Genomic DNA, 21,289 nt, shown 5'->3' with positions numbered 1-21,289 from the left:
CTAGGCCTACTTTACCATGCTGTTCCAGTCAAAAAGAAAAAGTGACAGAGCCTTGAAAGAGTGACAGAGACACTTTTTATGAACTCATCTGTAATGTGTCACCTTTTCTGTAGGATGAAGAAGTGCTTCCCTTCTTTTAAAGTAAATACAGGCTTACAAAGATCCTCTAAACATGTTTCTGAAATAATCCTAAACACAATCATTAAATCAAAAATGCAAGAAACTATTTATTTAATCACTCTTCTTAACTTAATTCCTTAACTTAGTGAAAAAAAAAAAAAAAAATAGACAAGAACTTTTCTGCTGTCTCACCTCTGTCAGTTTTCATGCTGTTGCAAGAACAGGTGGAGGTGCAGGTGGAACTTTGACTTCAGTGTGGTTTGTATGTGCAGGCAGGAGTGTGACATCTCAGGACAGCAGAGGGTTGTCGAGCACGGTGACTCCTGCTGCGACGCCCCCGTCTGACTGTCCTGAGCTCTTGGTCCTCAGCAGACGGCCCACACACTCATTCATCACCATGTCTTTACCCTGCCTGTAAGAAAACCAAGAAAAGGCTAACATTAGAAAAAGCCACCAACCAATCCCTTTTACTCCACCACCCAAAAACCAGTGAGAAACACTAGTTAGTATTAACTTGGAATCAAAGTGCACTAATCCCCAGGCTCCCAGCATAACATACAGTCCAACACAAACTCCACAAACTGTCTTGCTTCAGCTGACTTTCCTTCACCTTCTCTCCAGACAATCTGTTGTGCTCTCAGCAACTTTGTCCCATAGCTTGCACATCCTTTCCACCTCCATCTTTCTTCCCAGCCAACTGATACATACCTTTTCTCCTTCCTTAAAAGCCAGCCTAAGAAATACCATTTTATAAACGCCCCATAAATGAAACTGCCATTTTCAAAAATCGTATCATCCAAATTCATGCAGCGTGGCTAAATTAAGAATGAATTACAAACCCGAGCTTCCTTGCTAACATGAGTAACAGCTAAACACTATCATAGTGGAGTGTAAAATTACTGCTAAAATAGCTCATATGAACCCTGATACTGGACTTTGTATTTATCAAAACAAATGATCTGATATTACAAAGAAAACTAATGATTGCTTTTTACAGTATTAGCCCAGAGTGATGTAAGGCAGGGTGGTTAGTCAGCCATAACCTGCTGACAACTTGTATCTGGTAGCTTTTTCACATCCTGATCAATGTTGTTGTCAAGTGTGTCTCATATACACTATTATCTCAGTCACAGTACAGCATGCATGAATCACAGTAGATACACAGTAATGCAAAACAGCAGGCAGTCATGTATGTGTCGTCACTGTTTTGACTGAGGCTAGCTCATACATGGAATGCAAGAAAATGCTGCATGTGTGTGCAGATCCACACATGCACTGCTTAAACTTCCCTAGTTTAACAAATGGTGAGCAACAAACAGAAGTTTTCAACATGTTTAAAGATGCTTCTATCCCCCCGCCCGCTGTACCTCCTCCTTCTCGCTGAGACTTCAAGACAAACCGTTCTGCTGCTGACAAGGCCACTGATACTGTTTTGTCCCTCTCTGGACCCTGTAGACCAGCGCAACCACAGAGAAATAAATCAGAGGAATAAAATGCAAATGATATTGCTTACACTGAACAGCAACACCCAGGTGAGGATTATCTAATGCCAAATTTTCCAAACAATGAACAAACCGTGCCCTTTGTCTCACCATGTCTAGAGTGTAGAGGTCAGCCAATGTCGCTCGGATCTGCTGCACAGCTTGAGGCTGGTCTGGGAAGAATCTGTCCAGGACTCCAGGTCTGGGGAGCACTTGCTGAACCTTCTTGGTACCAGCCAGGTGAGCGCTGATATCTGGACACTTCACAGCTCGAGAGCGCTCCATGAGGAGACGAGCATCCCAGCTCTGCAATGGAAAACAGACAATGAATTCTCTGCTTTTTATCATTAGATGTATTTCTGTATTAAAAAATTCCGTTTATTGGGCCACTTTGTGCTGGAAGAATTTTTCCAGCATAAAATAGCCTCTATCATTTCACTAACTAACTTATTTCACTGCTGCTAATGACGTTTCACAAACTGTCACAGGTTTTTTAGCTTCGTTCGTATAAACTTTCTTGTGGTTGAGATTCCCGAGAAAACAGCCAGCACACTGAGCAGCAGAGGGTGACAACAGTTGGTTTCAACAAAAAAACGGCATCAAAAAAGTCACGGTCATCAGAGCAACATCAGAGAAACAATAAAGTCTAACCATGGAAGGCACAAACACAAAGAACATCAACAATGAGCACCTTTCTTTTTGCTGAAAGTGATATAGCTTTCTGTTACCATCAACTGAAACCGCCAACATTTCAGGTGTGCATGCTGGGCAGCTGAAGCTGACATCACAGCACAGCTGCTCTTCCTCATCCAGAAAGCTGTGCTGCAGTGCATCGCTTTTGGCACGCCCAGTCTGTATGTACAGAAACATAACAGAGGAGTAAATATTTGCATCTGCTTATTGAAAAACAATATCAAAGAAATACTTCACTCAGCCTTCCCCCACACTTGCAGTTGCTTGCAAAAGTATTCGCCCCCCTCAGATCTGTGGCAAGATCTGAAACTGCTGTTCACAAACGCTGTCCATCTAATCTGACTGAGCTGGAGCTGTTTTGCAAAGAAGAATGGGCAAAGATTTCAGTCTCTAGATGTGCAAAGCTGGTAGAGACAGACCCTAAAAGACTGGCAGCTGTAACTGCAGCAAAAGGTGGTTCTACAAAGTATTGAGTCAGGGGGCTGAATAATTACGCACACCCCACTTTGCAGTTATTTATTTGTAAAAAATGTTTGGAATCATGTATGATTTTCCTTCCACTTCTCACGTGTGCACCACTTTGTGTTGGTCTTTCACGTGGAAGTCCAATAAAATTGATTCATGTTTGTGGCTGTAATGTGACAAAATGTGGAAAAGTTCAAGGGGGCCGAATACTTTTGCAAGCCACTGTAGTACCACGCTCCAACAGTTTTGCAAAAGCTTCCCTGGAGAATCATGGAGAAAATACTTTTAGTTCCAGGAAGGAGCTCAAGAGGTCTAAAGTGTAAAGAGTAGACATGTTGACAGATGCTGGCCAATATCCACTCCTAACCAGGTCCTTTAAATCAGGGCTGCACTGCTGCTGCCATGTTTGACATCTGTGTATCGCCTGGTGCACATCATAACGTCCTTGGACCAAAAAGAAGAAGAAACAACATGAATAATACACCACTGCCTTCACAGATGACTTCTGTTAAAGCAATACCATGTTCTGATTGTACAGCAAGGGCAGAAAACATGCTCCATCACACTATGTTCAAATCCATCACAGAAACCTAAATAGCAGGTTGCTGTTTACTATTAATGTCGATTAAAATCACGATTTTTCCTGCTGATACTGTGAAGTTTACGCAACCCACAGGAGCAGTTTCAAAGCTTTACTGTTGGCAGAATGCGAGCTACCAAGAAAGAGAAAACCACTTAAATAGATTCTTTCTAACTGGCTGTAGACACATATGAAAACCAAAATTGAGTGAATCTCATGAGGAAATATCTTGTGCAATTTTGACCGTCCACTCTAATAATACATGTGGTTGGAGGAATGGCTTTAAAAACATCAATAACACTTTCTCTGCTGTGGAGTGGCTGATGTTCGTGATGTAGAACATCACAATCCCCACAGAACCATTCCTCTGGAAGACACTCTCTGCACATAGACAGGACTTTGAACAAATTCAGCAAAATTTGAATAACTGAAAGTAGTATGCACTCAGATCCAGCCACTCTTGACAAAGGTAGCAGCTTCTATTTTGATATTATAGCTCCGGGTGGCTCAGTGTGCTTCACTATGAGCTGACGGTTAAAAGGACATTTGTCAAACTCATGTGGTTTTATAATTATTAAACTTCTCACACGCTCAAAGACATAAATGTCAGCCAACAAGGCATCGCTCATCAAGCTTAGCTCCATAGAAATGTATGTTATTGACACTTAATAACAGCAGGGTGAAGACAGTGGCAACACAGAGGATGGCCAACAGCTTCTGTGTCAGTGAGACATTTCAGCTGGTGTGGCCGTGCTTCTTTCCAGCACTCAGCAGCTTTCTGCTGCCAAAAGGACCGTGACACTGCCCTACTTCTTTGAGCCTCCGGAGAACGACATCAATCCAAAACAGCAGACAGCCTTTTCAAATACTTTTCTCTAAAGAATGCAAATATCAAGTATTCTTGCTCCCCTTTCTTTCTGATAATGTCACTTTTACAAATCCTGTCCCATCAGCTCTCATGGCTGGTTTGGCTTTGAGGGTCGGGGAGGACAAAAAGCTATTAAGGACCTTTTGATCTGCAGTCCAGTTCTCCTCTAAAGTATTAAGGATGAAGCAACAGTGCTCCTCTTTGCTATTCTGAAATGTGTGTTAAACACAGTGTAGAAGGTAAGTAGAAGCTTACACAGCACCATCAGCCATCATGCTAAATTTGCATCTTCAAAAGTCAATGCAGCCAGACTCACACCTGATTATAAATGTTCAGGAGACACTGTTGAATGTTTAGTGTTAACTTAAATCACTCATCATTTACAGTATTACAGAGTTCAGGGTTATGGGTTAGCACTATCATGTTACCCGTAACTGGATTAACTATGGTAGTAACTTAACTAGCAGTGTTGGTCAAGTTACTTACTTCCCCCAAAAGTAATCCCCTTACTTTACTGATTACTTATTTTCAAAAGTAATTAATTACTTAGTTACTTTTTAAAAACATGATTTATGACCTGAATAGGTAATAAAGCAATAGATCTTTCAGCCCAATTCTACTTTTTCTGCATCATCCATCATACAAAATGTAATCAAATGGAAAAGTCTGTTTTTAAAACTTGTTTTATTAGTTTGAATCTTTTTACTTTATGCATCAAGCAAAAATTAAATTATATGCAACATCCTGACTAGAAGAAATTTGTGGAAGAATCCACGAGTCTCTCTGTGAATTTCCAATCCCGTAGTAGCGTACTCGGTGCTTGCTCTGAAGTTAAGGGTTTTTTCGCTGTAAAAAGAAGTTTCTAAAAGTTTTTGTCACTTTTTACGGAATCAAACTCAAAGTAAGCTCAGTACTTCCACGCTTTAAACGCTGCACGGTCATACTCTCTCTGCACTCCTCCATAGATTATCCATTCTTGATCTGCACACAGCTGTTATTGTCATGAGGCACTCTGGCCAAAAATTTTTTAGTAACGCAGTAATGCAGCGTGCTTACGGGAAAGTAACAGTAATCTAATTACCTTTTTTGCAATAGTAATCCCCTTACATTACTCGTTAATTGAAAAAAGTAATTGGATTACAGTAACGCTTTACCCCGCGTTACTGCCCATCTCTGGCTGTGAAACACTAATGAAAAATGATTAACTCAAGTTTTTGCTGCTAAAGTTGGTTCCATCAGCTGCTGAATCACAGGATGTACTTGGTTATAGTCATTTGTGCATTTTGGGTTGCTTTAAATAAATAATGATGTGTTGTAATCATCCAGATCTAGAACCTTAAACTGCTTTTTCACGTGTCTGTAAATGAATTTCTTTCTTATCATTGGTGTCGGCTTCTGATTTGTCTGTTGTCAAGGTCTCACCTCAGTGTGATTCCTCACGCTTCAGTGTAAATGTGAATGAAAAAAAAAAAAAGCTGGAAAAAGGAGGAGCCCGGAGCTTCGTCTTTCGCTCGGCCTACCCCGCTATAGCAGACGGACCGTCAGAGACTCGAACTTGGCCGTTAAACTCTGGGGTCTGAATGCTGGCCTCTTAACGCTGCGCACCACACAGCCGGCCAGAAGAAAATAGAAAAAAAAGGACATTTATCTTCTGTTGTTCAACAATTTTTTTCGTTTTTTTAAATCTATTTAGCTTGTTGTGCAGCATTGTTGCTGTAAACAGTGTGTCACGTTACTTGAAAAAAGTAATCGGATTACAGTAACGCGTGGGCAGTTAACATCTCTGTTAACTAGTCATGATAGAAGCCAATATTTCTGTCCTAACATGGTCGGAATATGTTTGACTACAAGCTAACATTTACAGCATGACTTTAAGCTAGCACCATAAAGACGGTAAAAGACACTGTAATATGTAGAAATGCATGTGAAAAGTGTTATATTAGCAGTGGTTGTGCTACTCCACACAGCCACTTTAACATTACTGACACTGTATTTCTTACCTGTAAACAGCGGGTCTTGTGTGATAAAAGCTTGTGCAGAAAGTAGCAGGTGTAGACTGGTCCATAGCACTGTATGAAGTGATAAGATGTGAAAGGACATATATAGGGTACCTTAAAGGGCGCCTTAAAAGTGTTTCCCTGAGCTTTTACTTGCAGCTTGATGTCTAAATAAATATAAATAAATGTGAATGAAAAAAAGAGAAACGAGAAAAAGGAGGAGCCCGGAGCTTCGTCTTTCGCTCGGCCTACCCCGCTATAGCAGACCGACCGTCAGAGACTCGAACTTGGCCGTTAAACTCTGGGGTCTGAATGCTGGCCTCTTAACGCTGCGCACCACACAGCCGGCCAGTTGAAAATAGAAAAAAAGGACATTTATCTTCTGTTGTTCAACAATTTTTTTCGTTTTTTTTAAATCTATTTAGCTTGTTGTGCAGCATTGTTCCACACAAATGACACATGGAAACCTAGCTATTTTTTTATTGGCTTTCACAAAATGGGACTGCCAATGTTGGAGGTGTTACTGCAAAGTCTTCCTGCTAGCCGGAAACCTGCTGGCGGCGCCACTATGTTCTCAGCACACTCTTCAGCGTCAGCTTTGTTGCCTGTTTTCGGCACACCTACCTAGTCCCACTCATCCACTTTATCTGCTCATGGCAGATTTACCCACACTGAGCACTCCTTGGATTAAGGTAAATTGAAGCAGGTGATTATAAAAAAGACACACAGTTTATCATCTTATCCTTGTGCAACAGCTAAAAGCACTCTGTTCATTTGTTTGCTAGATTAGCCGCTAGCATACACACTGTGTTAGAGGCTTGTTGCTACCTAGTTAGCGATGCTACACACCTGTTACTGTGTATTTTTCAATGATTCAGCACTCCTTGGATTTTTAGACAGTAATGAGATCATGTGCACACTCCACAGAGGTCCAGAGTCCAAATGTGACCTCTAGCACCAAACGCTTGCTGCAGTTGTTGGTGTCAGAGGTGACACATAAGGTATCAGGTTTTCTGTGTGATTACTTTTTCATATAGGACCAAGTATGTTTGGATAGCGTTTTGCCCTTGAAAACTGCCGTTGAATATTAGACATTGTTGTCTAATGTTATAAATGTATTGATGTGAAAGGTGTAAGTGTGACAAATATGGAATAAGATAGGAAATGAGAAAGGAGGCAAATACTTGTTCACAGGGCTATAGTCTGTAAATGGTCTTCTTTTGGCTATAGTAGATCTTTTACTTGTTCATTTTTTAATTGTTTGTTAAAATAGTTTTTTTCCATCATATTGAGTATAGAGGAATGCAACTGTGAGCTTTAGCAATTATCCCGCTTCAACAGGACCGTGATCCCGATGTGTGAGACAGCAGGGTGCTGCCACTGGTGTTGTAATGTGTGATTTAGTTCCTCCTAACATTTCAGTTTTCTTCCAGTATCTATCCTCTGTGATTACTGGCTCTTTAGACAGATTTAATAGAAGTGTGTGAGCTATTGGCTCAGTATAAAGGGTCAGTAGTGTTTTCATGTCACCTATCCATCCTCCATTTAGTCACCCAAAGCATGTAGTAAATACTGCTCACTTTTATTCACCTTCTCTTAAATCCAGAAAAATTCCCACTTGTTAACGTTGAGTGTGTGTGTGCGTGCGTGTGTGCGTGTGTGTGCGTGTGTGTGTGTGTGTGTGTGTGTGTGTGTGTGTGTGTGCGTGCGTGTGTGTGTGCGTGTGTGTGTGTGTGTGTGCGTGCGTGTGTGTGTGTGTGCGTGCGTGTGTGCGTGTGTGTGCGTGTGTGTGTGTGTGTGTGCCAGTTGCAGCCTCCAAGTTGAACACCATCACCAAATCCAACCTGGGTCAGTGTGTCAGCAAGTACGACCTGCTGGTCTGGTTTGAGATCAGCGAGCTGGAGCCCACTGGAGAGTGAGTATCCATCTGGAGTGTTATATTCACGCACAAGCTTTAAAGGAACCATAAAAATGATCTCCAGGAAGAATATTATAAGTTGGGATGTTGTGTCACCTCCTCCCTCCATGCACAGGTACATCCCAGCCATCGTGGATCACAGTGGAGGCCTGCCCTGTCATGGTACCTACCTGCTGCACCAGGTACAGGATTGGTGCACATGTTGTTTCCTTATTACTCACACAGTGGTAACTGCTTCCTTTGTACACAGTTGAATATCTTCTTTTAAAGCGTAATGTTGCTCTAGCTGTGCTCACTGTGATCCTGAGCTCCTGTTATGTTTGCTGCAGGGGATCCAGCGGAGGATCACAGTGACCCTCATCCACGAGAAAGGCAGCGAGCTCCATTGGAAAGATGTTCGTGAGCTGGTTGTAGGTGAGCAGCCTGCCTTTAGGGTCTAGTCGTGCTATACCTCTGTGTAGAAAACAAAACCCCAAAGCACCGAAACAATGTTTTATAGTGTTTGTGTGCTTTTGATAGAGGAAGACAGGACAGAACATCATTAAAGGGATTTGACTTTGTGAGATCACCCTGAAAACGCACCACTCGGTTCACTCTGAGATATTTTCAGTCTGGAAAGATGAATCTGTCGGGCTTCAGGCTGCTTCTCACTTTAAGCAGTTCATGCTGTAGCTGATGGACCAAAAATGACATTTGATATTTTAGACATTCAGCTGCTGACTCTGAAGCCAACAGGCTCTTGAGTGTGGATGATTGTGTTGGTACTGGATGCTGTGATCAAACAGCTGTTCTGATCTGTCTTCATTCATGCCTGTTGTTATTAAGCCTCCTAAGCTCCAAACCAGTAAAAGCAATCTTTGGAGGCAACACCCTTTTTAGTACTTTGCTGTATTTGTTTGTGATTGTGTGACACTGAACCACAGTGCTATGTATATCCTCTGTAACACTCAGACATTTCCAGATCAGTGTTTCCCCCTCAGCTGTTTCTCACTATAGAGTCTTTCCTCTGTAACAATGAGGCACCAGCAGAGCATATCTGGCTCCCAGTCTGTGGCTGATAGTGCCCCCTGCTGTTAATAACAGGAACAGTGTAACCTTGTATGGAGCTCATAGTGATGGTCTGAAGATTGCTGCTGCAAGGCAGTAATTTGTATCCATGTGTGCTGTCTATTCTGAGCATATGCAGTTATGTGAGCTCTCAGGTTTTATGTATCAGGACATAATTAAAAACAATCAGGTCCTTAGTAGGTCTTAATATGAGGTAAATATAAAACATGAAGTGTTTGTGAGGTTCATCTGCAGCACCTTTGTCTCTGTGAAATGTTTGCTAATTTAACATTTTCCCTCCTAAACAGGAAGGAGTTTGTGGAGGCCTATGTGAATCATGCCTTCAACACATCAGTGGAGAATCTGTTCCAGGAGTTCAAGCGAGGCTTCTTCCTGGTGTGTGAGCAGGATTTGGTGAGGCTGTTTTGACCAGAGGAGCTGCAGGGAGTGCTGGTCGGCCAGGACGTGCATGACTGGGAAAAGTTCAAACAGGTACAGTCAGCCAAACAGACACAGGCTGTAGTTTCACAGCTGTCCTGTAGCACAATAACTGTGTACTGCATACTGTCAAAAGCATTCAGTCGGCTGCTTTAACACAAATATGAACTTGAGTCACATCTCAGTCTTAATCCAGACTTTTGTATGATAGTATAATATAATAGTCAGCCCACCCTTCGCAGCTATAACTGCTTCCACTCTTCTGGGAAAGCTTTCCACAAGGTTTAGGTGTGTTTATGGGAATTTTTTGACTATTCTTCCAGAGGTGCATTTGTGGTGTCAGACACTGACGTTGGAGGAGAAGGCCTGGCTCACAGTTGCTGCTCTAATTCATCCCAAAGATGTTCTATCAGGTTGAGGTCAGGACTCTGTGCAGGCTAGTCCAGTTCTTCTACACCAAACTCACTCATCCATGTCTTTATGGACCTTGTATTGTGCACTGGTGCCCAGCCATGTGCACACATGCCCACACTTTACACTTGGCACAGTGCAGTCAGACAAGTACTTCTGGCAACCACCAAACCCTGACACATCCATCGGATTGCCAGTCAGAGAAGTGTGATTCGTCACTCCAGTAAACACATCTCCACTGCTTTAGAGTCCAGTGTTGAGATGCTTAAATCACTCCATCTGACGCTTTGCATTGTGTTTGTCAGTGTAAGGCTGGGATGCAGCTGCTCAGCCATGGAAACCAATGAAGTTTGGACATCTGTAACAACAGCAGACTGCAGATATTGGTGACTTAAGTGCACTATGAGCCTTAGCATCAGCTGACTAGCTGTCATTTCCAATTACTTCCACTTTGTTATAATATCACTAACAGCTGACTATGGAATATTTAATAGCGAGGAAATTTCATGACTGGACTTGTTGCACTGGTGCATCCTATCACATTACCATGCTGGAATTCATTCAGTTCCTGAGAGCGACTCGTCCTTTCACACATGTTTGTAGAAGTAGTCTGCATGCCTAGGTGCTTGATTTAATACACCTGTGTCCATGGAAGTGATTGGAACACATTAATTGAATGATTTGGATGTGTTAGGGAATACTTTTGGCAACATAGTGTATGCCTGACCTTACAAACTCTATGATTATAACAGTCATTTTCACTGTTTTCAGAACACAAGTTATGGTTGGAGATATCATGACCGCCACCCCACCATACAGATGTTTTGGGAGGTATTTGATGAACTAACTGAAGAGCAGAGGAAAGATTTCCTTCGTAAGTACTTGCTGAAGCCTCCATTATGATATGTTACTGAAATCACACTGTATCATATAAAACATTAGATTTTTCTGCGCTTTACCAAGATACATTAGAGAGCAGCATTGTTCTGATTAATATACTGTAAAGCTGCTTCTAGCTGGTGGACTGAGCCGCCTCACCTTTCACCTGGCTCACGTCACACACCTGGAGAGACTCGACCTCCACCTGTGTTGCCTCACGCGAGATGATCTAGAGGCTCTGAGTCAGTTGCTACCAATCTCACACGCCGGACACTAATCGCATGCTCGCTGCAGCAGTCATGTGACTCGTTGTTTTTCAGTCCAGGTGCTGCCCTCTCTCACTGCACTGACCGAGCTTGATGTGTCATCCAATAAGGAAGTGGGAGGTGTGGTCCACCTGCTGGTCTCCGCCCTCCCTGCGACACAAATGAGGAGGCTGCCATTCAACAGCTGCTACATGAGCAACGAGTCCTTCACTGCTCTGGGTAACACACACACACACACTTGTTTATTTATAGAAGTTTTCCTTCAAGTCATTCTCCCCGAATACCTCTTCCACCCTCTAGCCTGAAATGGTGAAAACTTTGTGTTTATGCATCAGCCCTGGCGGTGTCCTATCTGCGCACGGTGGATATTTCCTGGTGTAAAGTGGTTGGCGGTCACTTGGCGCTCCTGCTGGATGCTCTGCAGCCATCAGTCGTCAGCGAGCTCCGTCTTTGCAGCTGCGAGCTCACCACTGATGACATGCAACATCTGGGTAACTAACACACAATGACATTATACTTTTTCTTTTTTGGTCTGTAGTGGATCATTAGGCTGCATAAATGTATATTAAGACAAGTAAAGCCTGAAGGAAATTGATATTTCTTTCATTTATTTCATGCTGCCAGCATCTGTAGCTGTCGTATAAAACAAAACAATGAAACTATTCGGTGTTATTTTTGTCTCCATCAGAAACATTGTGAACAAAACAGTAAAGTGAACAGGCATAAAGTGATCAGTTATCAATGGGTCCTCTTCCTCTGTGCAGCTGCCGTGTGCAGACGGGGCTGTCTCTCCTCACTCCGTGCACTGGATCTGTCCTACAACAGCTTGGTGGGAGACAACGGTTGGTGCAGTCTGTTTGCAGCAGGAGGTCTGGGCTCTCTGGAAGACGTGGATGTCAGTTTGCGACCTTCAACCTCTGCTCCGTGCTCAGCCTGGCTGCCCGCTCTGCTCCGAGCTCTGCCTCAAATGCCGGCGCTGGCTCGACTGGCCATGCAGAGGTGGACAGCTGACTGTCAGGAGAGAGAGCAGCTGAGGTACTGTCTGAAAAAGAGGAGCGTCCTGCTGGAAAGGGATCCAGATTTACAAGACACATCATCAACATGTAAAGGGAACAGTCAGGAGAGCCTAGAAGAGAGTCAGCCTGAGGAGATTGGAGCGGACCGCACTGGAATTTACTGTCAAAGAGCGACCCACTTTGTTGCTTTATTATTATTTTTTTAAGTCTCTGTTACCACAAGAAGGTCAGTGTTGAGGTCAGCTGCATCACGTCTGATGTAAACTGTGTCACACGTGATGGTTTCAGGGAATACTGGGAACTTACAGAGTTAAGCACAGCTGGTGTGGGTTATCATATTTGTCGTCTCTCACCTTGGCTGCAGGGTCTGGGTCTTTCCAATGCAGCAGTCCTAACACTTGAGACACACATGCCGAGAAGTGGGGATACCTGGAAATGGACAAAGGCTTTCAGCAGAGTTTTAAAGCAGCTATTCAGGAAAAGAGCTGTGAATTATCTGCATACCTTGTTAGGTAATCAGCTATTTTGGGGTTCTTTAACAAATCAACCAAAAGGTCGACTGAGTATTTTCTCGTCAGAGTACCATCACCGTTCACGATGATGTTGAGCACAAGCTGGAGCGTTTGATGGATGTTCTTTGCATCAAAGAGCTACGAGGAAATCCCAGAGATTAGAGACAGGATATTATGTGAATCAGCATGAATGTTGTTTGTTGTTCAACAGATAAAAACAAGAAGAGAAAATAGAAACAAAGTAAAAAAGGAACAATTGTTTCTGCCGTTAAGAAAAAAAAATTGAGTCATGGCAGAGACCTGCAGAAGTCTTGAGTCTCATTTGATGACATTTTGTCAGATTGCCTTGTAATTTAAAAAAAACAAAACTGTTTTTTGAGCAAAAGTTCTCCAGGTTTTTTTGGAGTTCTTTCAAAGTTTTCTTATTTTTGGACGTTAGCTGCTTTTTCACTCTTTTTCAGTCCAGTCTGTGCATCTGAACATTTACAGAAAGATTTCTTTGTTTCGTCTTTAGACACTTTGTTAAACGCAGATCCCAGCAGAGTTCGCCTACCTTCTCTCCAACCTTCTCAGGTTTTGTGGATATTATACATGGTTATGCTGAGGATATGTCGGCTACTTTCCACTGGAAATGCCTTTTGGTTAAACTGTCAGCGAGGAATTTGCACTGTTACATTTTTATATAACTTTAATGCAAAAAAAACAGCTGCTTGTTTAAGTGAAAATACACTGATGGGGTTTTTTTCTATTCATGAACAGGAGTGTGATCAGTTTAATAAAAGAAAAAATAACCATAACCAAGATATGAGGGGAAATCTTGGACAAATACAAGCAGACTGGAGCAGCCAGCGTTCAAAACACCGACGTTCAAGGTAACAGAAGGTTCCCGAGCCACATCCACCCAGCTGGTTTCTGTGTTTCTTGTGTATTTGTGTACACTGTGACTTCATGGCTGTCTTGGGCTCCAGCTCTTGTTTTGGTGTCTCATTAATTTGATTTAATGTCCTGCTTAGTGATAACATCACTCTTGGCCTCCCTGCACTGGCTTCCAATTGAATTTAGGATTCATTTTCAAGTTCTTTTATTGGTTTTTAAATCTTTAAATGGTCTGGCACCTGCTGAAGCCCTATGTCCCCACTCGTTCGCTCCGGTCAGCTGAGCAGCTGTTGCTCTCAGTCCCCAAATCACGGCTGAAACTGAGAGGAGACCGAGCGTTCTCTATCGTGGCTCCTAAGCTTTGGAATAATCTTCCTCTTCACATTAGGCAATCGACATCAGTGCTGGTTTTTAAATCCACATTGAAAAAGCATTTTTATTCACTGGCTTTTGACTCAGTGGTTGACTGACTTGTATTTTATTGTTTTTCGCTATGTTTATTATTGTATCGTATTTATTATTCTTATGGTATCTATTATGTTTCTATTGTTCAGCAGTTTGGTCAGCCTTGTGTGTTTTTAAAGTGCTATATAAATAAACAATGATGATGATGATGAACATAGTAACGTGTGTTGGGTTGCTCTGTCTTCAGACTCACTGTCAGACTGATTAGACAGTGAGTCTGAAGGTGAGAGTCCTCACTGCCCACGCCTGTCTTTGGGTCTGACCAACACCGTTTCCTGTGTGTCATTCCCCCCTCGCCTTCCCCCCATCCGTCCTGTCTGCACTGACCTCTCCAATAAAGACAAAAGGCCTCATTTTCTGAAACTCTTCCTATCCCATCACCTTGCGAAGAATCACTTCACCATGTTGATTAATAAGGACGGTGGGAATGGTTTGAAGTCTCGTCACAGAAAATGTGCAAAAGGCAAAGAATCTGAGCTTGAAATAAAATGAAATGAAAGATCAGCCCCACACAGGGGTTAAATTCAGATGGAAACTCTTATCACACAAAGAGAACAAGCGAATAAATATATCTGAGTGTGGCCCCTCGACTGTCACAGTGTAGCTGACATTTGATCTTATCATGTGTTAAAGCTATTTTAATTACTGAAGAGAACCAGTGTCAAACTCAGCCCAAGTATGGTTGTACGTTAATCCTTAAAGCAACAACGTTTTTAAAGTTGCAGCGTCATTTTTACACCACACCTAAAATCCCACTAATCGTCCGGGCTCTTCACCCTATGACCACACGCTGGGGTATCTAACACCACATGACCCAAATGGAAACTATGTCAGCTGAAAGAAACCCATCGAAATGTGCAACACTTAAAACTTTGCCTGATTGGAGCATGGCTTCAAATACAGCCCTGAAAACAGACAGGCGGTCGTTGGCATTTCGCCCTCGTTCCTGAGAGACTACATCGATGTATCAGTCAACAAATGAACTACTGTGGCGTCACAGCTGGGGCCTTCTCTGTGTCGTTTATAACACAGAGAAGGACCCAGCTGTGACGCTGAAGTGGTATCTTTAAATTAGCTGTAGGTGTGAATGCTTGTCTGTCTCTCTGTTAGCTTTGCAACAGACTGGTGATATTCAGAGTGCACCATATGTCTGGTATTATTTCCCTTCCAAATTAGTGCTTCCTCTTAGTTGCTGGTCTAAATTTGTTTCCTTTCATGTTCAGGCCGTGTTAGTGTTGTCTCTGTGTGTAGCAGGTTTTGTCTCCATGTTTGTTTCACTGTCTGCCTGTCTGTCTCTGTATTCTGTACTTCTGATAGACGTCTAATTTTGCCAGTCCCTCTTTTTGTGCGCCTTGTACCTTGTCACTCTCTGTGACCGCGTCTCACTTTGCCAGTTCCCATGTATTTAGTCAGTTAATGGTGGTCTGAGTAACCCTCACCACTTTGTTCTCCAGTGTCTTTGTTCCTGTTCATCCTACATATTTTCCCCCATCTGTTATTTATTTCTGCTGTTTGCTATTTATATTTTATTCCTGCACAGTTTGCTTGAAGCACTCATATTTTGTCTATTCTATTCATGTGGATCTTATCTTTCTATTTCCTTGCTTCCTTTTCTGTTTACTTTGCTTCTTGCCCGTGTTTCGTCCTTTTGCGGTGTCTGTGTTTTTTTAATCCTATGGTCTCTTTTAAGTTTGTTTGTCTCTTTACTTCTTCAAACTGAATTCAAAGTGGAGCAAATGCTATATAACATTCTCATAGTCTCATTCACACTAACGTTGGTTCTGTATCTTGTAACCAAAGGAAGCTTCAGCATGCAGACTGGAGCCAGCGATCAAAACACGTGCTTCCTATTTTATTTTGTTGGTTATGTTGAGTTTTGCTGTAACTGTCTCATTACTCCTGATTTGTCCCTGCCGTCTCCTCTTCCCTAATAACCGTCCTGTGTGTTTATTGTTTAATCTTCTCCTTTCGTCACCCAGCTTCACTGGTCATGTTTCCTAGTGTTATCCCCCAGTATAGGTTTCTGAGTTTCTCAGTTCCCTGTCAGATATTTCATATCATTCTCTCCGTCCAAAATAAACAGGCTGCCTTTAGTTTATCCTTGCCAGCCTGTGAGTCTGCATTTGGGTCTTCTTTTTTCATAACAAATGATCATACTCCCCGCAGATTGTGATAGTGACACCTCCAGGCCATGCTGCAACTCTCTGGAGCTTTCCGCTCTTCAGGAACTCTCTCTGCAGGAGGGGGAGATACAGGAGAGGTGGAGGAAGATCTCAGCCTGGGCGTCTATTGTCTTATGTAGTCTGGAAGATGAGTGGATGGTGGGGTGGGTGCAGTTTTCTCTGTGGTGGGGTTGGGTGGACTGTCCCGGGCTCTGTGGGGCCGGGAGGCGCTGCTGCACTGGGCCCCGGTCTGGATGGGCCTGGGCCCCCTTTCCCTGGCGGGGCGCGGAGTATGGGGGTGTCACCAGGGTGCAGAGGAGGCTACCCCCCCTCTGTCCCCTTCTGGCTGCCTCTGCCTCAATTTTATCCCACAACTTAGACATTCACATTACTCACACTCTCATTACACATACATATAGGATCTTGGGGGTGGGCACAATACATGGATACATGGATACACGATACATGTACACCCCACCCCTGGTGTCGTTGCCCACCTCTCAATTTTAAATACACGTAGACATTGAGGGCTATCAGGAGGGACTATGCGCTTACCTGCTGCTCTCTGGCAGGTAGCTCCATGCCCTCCTGGGTTTTAAATGCACCTTAGAACACACATGCATCAACACTACAATGAGCGGGTGGAGGGAGGTTTGGAGTCTTCTCTCACCCCCATTCTCTGCGACCTGCTGGAGCGGGGGGGCTAGGAGGAGGAGTTGGCCGTCCGACTGCGGTCTGGAGTGTGGGGCCTCCCTGCTGCTGTGGAGTTGGGGTGGTCTGCCTCTCCCCACCGCAGGGAAAAGGGTAACACTACCTGGGTCTGGGTGCAGTTCCCCCCTCCAGGGGCAACGGTACCTAGACCCGGTTCGTAGAGTACGCTTGGGGAGTGTGATCGTGTGTACAGCGTCTCTTTATGTCTGTCTCCACGTTGGTTGAGTGTGGAGTAAGTACATATGAGAGCATGAGGGTGGGAATGGATGTTTTTATCTGTGTGTGCCTGTATGTCTGTGTCTATATGTCAGGTTGGGTATCAGACGCCACCTCTCTGGGGACACCTCAGGCCCTCCAAGGTTTGGAGGCCTATCTCCCCCTACCACCACTTCCCCTGCCAGTGGCGGACTCCCTCAGACATCGGTGCGTTGGTGGTTCTTTGTGTCCGGGGATGCGCGTCCAGGTACACACCGGCTCACTCCTTGGCGGCCGCTTATCGGGGCCTGGAGCCTGGGGCTCGCTCGGGCCACTTCGGAGGTGGGGGTGCCCCCGGCCTCTCGGCCTGGGGCTCGGTCACTCAGGCACGGCTGGCTGCCGGCGGAGCTCACGGGCGCGTCACTGCAACTCCCCCTGGCTTCTGCTCCGCGGCTGCTGAGTGAGCCCTCATCTGGGACTCTCCTCAGCTCTTTCTGGGACAGTGGCGCGGCTGCCCCTCTGTTGGTCTTCCTTGGTCTGTTGTGTTCTGGGGGCCTCTGGATGTCTGGAGTTTTGATCTCCTCCATACCTGCTTCATGCCCTGGAGGACGGGGCTGTGGCCCCCCCACACCCTCTAGCAGATCATTACATGAAGGAACCTTTTTAAAAAACAAGCGCGTCCATGCTCACAGGTGCTCACACACACAAACTTCACCCTTTTTGGCTCCTACCTCAAAGCACACTGTGTTCTGTTGATCTTATGTGCTGCACAATAATGTTTAATATTTAGTATTTACTGTCATATTCCCATATATCATTGTGATGTTGTTTATTCTATTACTCTTGTTCTCTTCTGCTTGTTTTCTTTTTTCTTTCTCAACAGGTGATCCAGGTGATTAATAGATGCATTTTTTTTCTTTTTTTTTCTATGGCTTTGTGTCCAGATATCAGCGCTCACCTGGCTGGTACCAAGAAGGTTCAGCAAGTGCTCCCCAGACCTGGAGTCCTGGACAGATTCTTCCCAGACCAGCCTCAAGCTGTGCAGCAGATCCGAGCGACATTGGCTGACCTCTACACTCTAGACATGGTGAGACAAAGGGCACGGTTTGTTCATTGTTTGGAAAATTTGGCATTAGATAATCCTCACCTGGGTGTTGCTGTTCAGTGTAAGCAATATCATTTGCATTTTATTCCTCTGATTTATTTCTCTGTGGCGTTTATGAACTCGTATTTCTTAGGCTGGCTTTTAAGGAAGGAGAAAAGGTATGTATCAGTTGGCTGGGAAGAAAGATGGAGGTGGAAAGGATGTGCGAGCTATGGGACAAAGTTGCTGAGACTAGGTTAAAAAGAGGTGAGGATCAGTGAGCAGGAGTGTGGCTTTGTGCTGAAAAGAGCACAACAGATTGTTTGGAGAGAAGGTGAAGGAAAGTCAGCTGAAGCAAGACAGTTTGTGGAGTTTGTGTTGGACTGTATGTTATGCTGGGAGCCTGGGGATTAGTGCACTTTGATTCCAAGTTAATACTAGCTAGTGTTTCTCACTGGTTTTTGGGTGGTGGAGTAAAAGGGATTGGTTGGTGGCTTTTTCTAATGTTAGCCTTTTCTTGGTTTTCTTACAGGCAGGGTAAAGACATGGTGATGAATGAGTGTGTGGGCCGTCTGCTGAGGACCAAGAGCTCAGGACAGTCAGACGGGGGCGTCGCAGCAGGAGTCACCGTGCTCGACAATCCTCTGCTGTCCTGAGATGTCAGACTCCTGCCTGCACATACAAACCACACTGAAGTCAAAGTTCCACCTGCACCTCCACCTGTTCTTGCAACAGCATGAAAACTGACAGAGGTGAGACAGAAGAAAAGTTCTTGTCTATTTTATTTATTTTTTTACTAAGTTAAGGAATTAAGTTAAGAAGAGTGATTAAATAAATAGTTTCTTGCATTTTTGATTTAATGATTGTGTTTAGGATTATTTCAGAAACATGTTTAGAGGATCTTTGTATGCCTGTATTTACTTTAAAAGAAGGGAAGCACTTCTTCATCCTACAGAAAAGGTGACACATTACAGATGAGTTCATAAAAAGTGTCTCTGTCACTCTTTCAAGGCTCTGTCACTTTTTCTTTTTTACTGGAACAGCATGGTAAAGTAGGCCTAGGCTGCCATCTTGTGGCAGTGTGTTGTTACTACAACATATGAAATTGTGTTTCTATTGGAAATATAATTCAGCGCCACTGAGCCGCTCTCTCAGTTACAAACTGAACCTGTTTTGTAGACGTATAAATCACTAAGTACAGTGAAGCTTTTGGTTTTGTAAAAGTGTTTCTTATTCTAAATGCATGTTGATTTTTATCAGGGTGAAGAGCAGTTAGCAGTGCATTCATGGACATCTTTAAACTATTAATTGAAGAATCTTTGGTGATGATGGCATGAACTAGAAGCGTGAGCTCCAGGTGAGACTGCACAGAAGAACAAGTGTCCTTAAACTGCATCAACTGATGACGTCTTACAATTTTATTCCACTGTGTGTTTTTATCATTGAATGTTTCTGTCTTTGTGTACATGTAACGCAGACACTAAAGCTGAGCCAGAACTTCATGCTGAAGAGAAGGATTCTTTTAAAATGCATGGGGGAGCAAGCGAGTCAGATACCAAGGGCACAAAGATGAAGCAGGTCTGATCGGAAACCGTTTATTTCCAGGCCAGGGAGCACAAATAAAAACACCCTTAAAAGGTTCCCTCCTGCTCAACCGCGTCACTCCCTACGGAGAGAAGATCTACATGACCTTATCTGCGTATCTGGAGGTCAGCCGCTGCTCCGCCGTGTTGTACCTGTTTGTACGTGTTTTTAAGTCTCTTGATGTCATCGTGTCTAACACACACCCTTTATCTCCTCTCTGCAGCTGGACCATTGCATCCAGCCTGCCATTATCACCAAAGACATCTGCACGGTCTTTTACTCCCGAGACGCCAAGATTTCCCCACCCCGTTCTCTCAAGAACCTCTTTGGGACTGGATACTCCAAAACTCCTGACTGGTAAATCTGGGCTGCTGCACTGTGGCCATCTCTGTTTCACAATCAAAGATATCTGCCCTGTTACAAAGTTTCCTTGTTCAAAACTTCTGCTTCATTATAGCAACCGAGTGACTGGGATCTACGAGCTGAGCTTGTGTAAGATGTCTGACACTGGAAGCCCAGGTGAGCGGCCATGAAACATGTTTAAAGAACGGCAGCTGTTTTATCATAATTCTGTGGAGAGCTTCATCCTAATGAGGGCTCATGTCCTGAGCAGGGATGCAGAGGAGGAGGAGGAAGGTCCTGGACACATCAGTGGCTTATGTGCGTGGAGAGGAGAACCTGGCCGGCTGGAGGCCCAGAGGAGATAGCCTCATCCTAGAGCACCAGTGGAAGCTGGAGAAGATGGAGCAGCTGCAGGAGGTGGGGCCTTAAAAGATTCATAAAGAAATAAATCTGTTTAATATCGTAGAGGGAAAAATGACTTTTCAACTCAAAGACCAAAGTGCTATTCTAAAAAGTTTTTTCTTAGAGTACAGACTTTACATGACTAACCTCCCCTCTTCTCCCCACCTCACATTCGCCCCCATCTTTCGTCCAGGTGGAAAAGACCCGTCACCTTCTGGGAGAGGCGGCTCCCGTGGGAACAGCTCCCACCACCAAGTCCCTGAGTGAGTCTCTGTCCCCCAGCGTGAGCTCCAGCACTCTGTCCACATCCACCTCCGCCTCCTCGCAGATCTCCAGCACCACCTTTGAAAGCGTGAGAAGGAGCTGGCCACCAAGGTGAGAAAAACGTGGGCTTAGTGGGCGTTCTTGTTGCTGCCTTCTTCCTTCTCTGCTCGGAGCTGATCGGTCTTGTTCCTGTTGTGTTGTAGTGCCTGCGCCTTCTGACACACACCTTCAATACTGAATACAAGCAGCTGGTGAACAGCATCAGTGACTGCAAGGTGAGAAATAATACAAAGAAATAAAAAAATAGCCTTTCTGTGTCACATCAGGGAGTTCCTATATTGACGTCTACCTCATCCTGCTGTTGTTTCACTTCAGCTTTCTCTCATCTCACCGATCGGACGTGATCCATCCGTGACGAGCTTCAGCAGTGCCACCCTCACCCCTTCCTCTACCTGCCCCTCTCTGTCGGACTCGTGCTGTGGCTCCATGGGCCAGAAGTAAACATATTTTTAG

General features: G+C 44.0%; 4 protein-coding genes across 6 annotated transcripts; 3 read left to right on the top strand and 1 right to left on the bottom strand.

Annotated features, from left to right (window-relative positions):
- Positions 1-47: 47 nt before the first annotated feature.
- On the bottom strand, positions 48-6,519 carry LOC147322630 (glutathione synthetase-like). Of its 3 annotated transcripts, none has more exons than XM_086307137.1 (6): positions 6,457-6,519; positions 6,208-6,276; positions 2,330-3,203; positions 1,713-1,907; positions 1,488-1,569; positions 48-532 (listed from the first exon to the last, which is right to left on the bottom strand). In XM_086307137.1, the coding sequence occupies exons 3-6, from the start codon at positions 2,492-2,494 to the stop codon at positions 513-515; spliced, it is 462 nt and encodes a 153-aa protein (XP_086163263.1). In that variant the 5' UTR covers positions 2,495-3,203; positions 6,208-6,276; positions 6,457-6,519; the 3' UTR covers positions 48-512. The 3 variants fall into 3 exon arrangements, with proteins under 3 accessions (XP_086163263.1, XP_086163264.1, XP_086163262.1); XM_086307138.1 differs by having other exon boundaries at positions 2,330-2,453; positions 3,043-3,203; positions 6,208-6,512; XM_086307136.1 differs by having other exon boundaries at positions 2,330-2,453; positions 6,457-6,485.
- Positions 6,520-7,558: 1,039 nt separating this feature from the next.
- On the top strand, positions 7,559-10,762 carry LOC147322629 (kinesin-like protein KIF1B). Its single transcript, XM_086305058.1, has 6 exons — positions 7,559-7,562; positions 8,011-8,119; positions 8,238-8,304; positions 8,452-8,536; positions 9,478-9,661; positions 9,931-10,762. Exons 1-5 carry the CDS (start codon positions 7,559-7,561, stop codon positions 9,501-9,503), a joined length of 291 nt encoding a protein of 96 aa, XP_086161184.1. The 3' UTR covers positions 9,504-9,661; positions 9,931-10,762.
- On the top strand, positions 10,757-14,185 carry LOC147322628 (leucine-rich repeat-containing protein 31-like; the record flags this gene model as incomplete). Its single annotated transcript, XM_086305057.1, has 5 exons — positions 10,757-10,892; positions 11,035-11,139; positions 11,218-11,382; positions 11,499-11,654; positions 11,928-14,185. Coding segments are annotated over 5 exons (1,020 nt in total), but the record flags the coding sequence as incomplete, so codon positions are not given.
- A 5,483-nt stretch (positions 14,186-19,668) lies between these two features.
- LOC147322627 (kinesin-like protein KIF1B) lies at positions 19,669-20,891 on the top strand. The gene is made up of 5 exons (XM_086307149.1): positions 19,669-19,893; positions 19,992-20,125; positions 20,226-20,287; positions 20,382-20,527; positions 20,706-20,891. The coding sequence occupies exons 1-5, from the start codon at positions 19,870-19,872 to the stop codon at positions 20,889-20,891; spliced, it is 552 nt and encodes a 183-aa protein (XP_086163275.1). The 5' UTR covers positions 19,669-19,869.
- Positions 20,892-21,289: the final 398 nt, after the last annotated feature.

Source organism: Aulonocara sp. 'chitande type north' Nkhata Bay, linkage group LG9 (assembly GCF_057382095.1).
Source record: "Aulonocara sp. 'chitande type north' Nkhata Bay isolate Kocher_YH1m ecotype deep benthic linkage group LG9, A_spYH_male_GT1.1, whole genome shotgun sequence".
In the NCBI taxonomy this organism is placed as follows: Eukaryota; Metazoa; Chordata; class Actinopteri; order Cichliformes; family Cichlidae; genus Aulonocara; species Aulonocara sp. 'chitande type north' Nkhata Bay.
The sequence above is the reverse complement of the archived record's forward strand: the minus strand, read 5'-3'. Positions and strand labels throughout refer to the sequence as shown.

Bases quoted from the DNA above. Each gene is read 5' to 3' on its own strand.
- LOC147322630 (XM_086307136.1), bottom strand. From the start codon at position 6,272: ATGGACCAGTCTACACCTGCTACTTTCTGCACAAGCTTTTATCACACA. The intron at 1,908-2,329 runs GTAACAGAAAGC...TTTCCATTGCAG, and splicing joins GTTGGCGGTTTCAGTTGATG to AGCTGGGATGCTCGTCTCCT. The intron at 1,570-1,712 runs GTGAGACAAAGG...GCTGGTCTACAG, and splicing joins ACCTCTACACTCTAGACATG to GGTCCAGAGAGGGACAAAAC.
- LOC147322629 (XM_086305058.1), top strand. The intron at 8,120-8,237 runs GTGAGTATCCAT...CTCCATGCACAG, and splicing joins GAGCTGGAGCCCACTGGAGA to GTACATCCCAGCCATCGTGG. The intron at 8,537-9,477 runs GTGAGCAGCCTG...CCTCCTAAACAG, and splicing joins TGTTCGTGAGCTGGTTGTAG to GAAGGAGTTTGTGGAGGCCT.
- LOC147322627 (XM_086307149.1), top strand. From the start codon at position 19,870: ATGACCTTATCTGCGTATCTGGAG. The intron at 20,126-20,225 runs GTAAATCTGGGC...GCTTCATTATAG, and splicing joins TACTCCAAAACTCCTGACTG to CAACCGAGTGACTGGGATCT. The intron at 20,288-20,381 runs GTGAGCGGCCAT...TGTCCTGAGCAG, and splicing joins GTCTGACACTGGAAGCCCAG to GGATGCAGAGGAGGAGGAGG.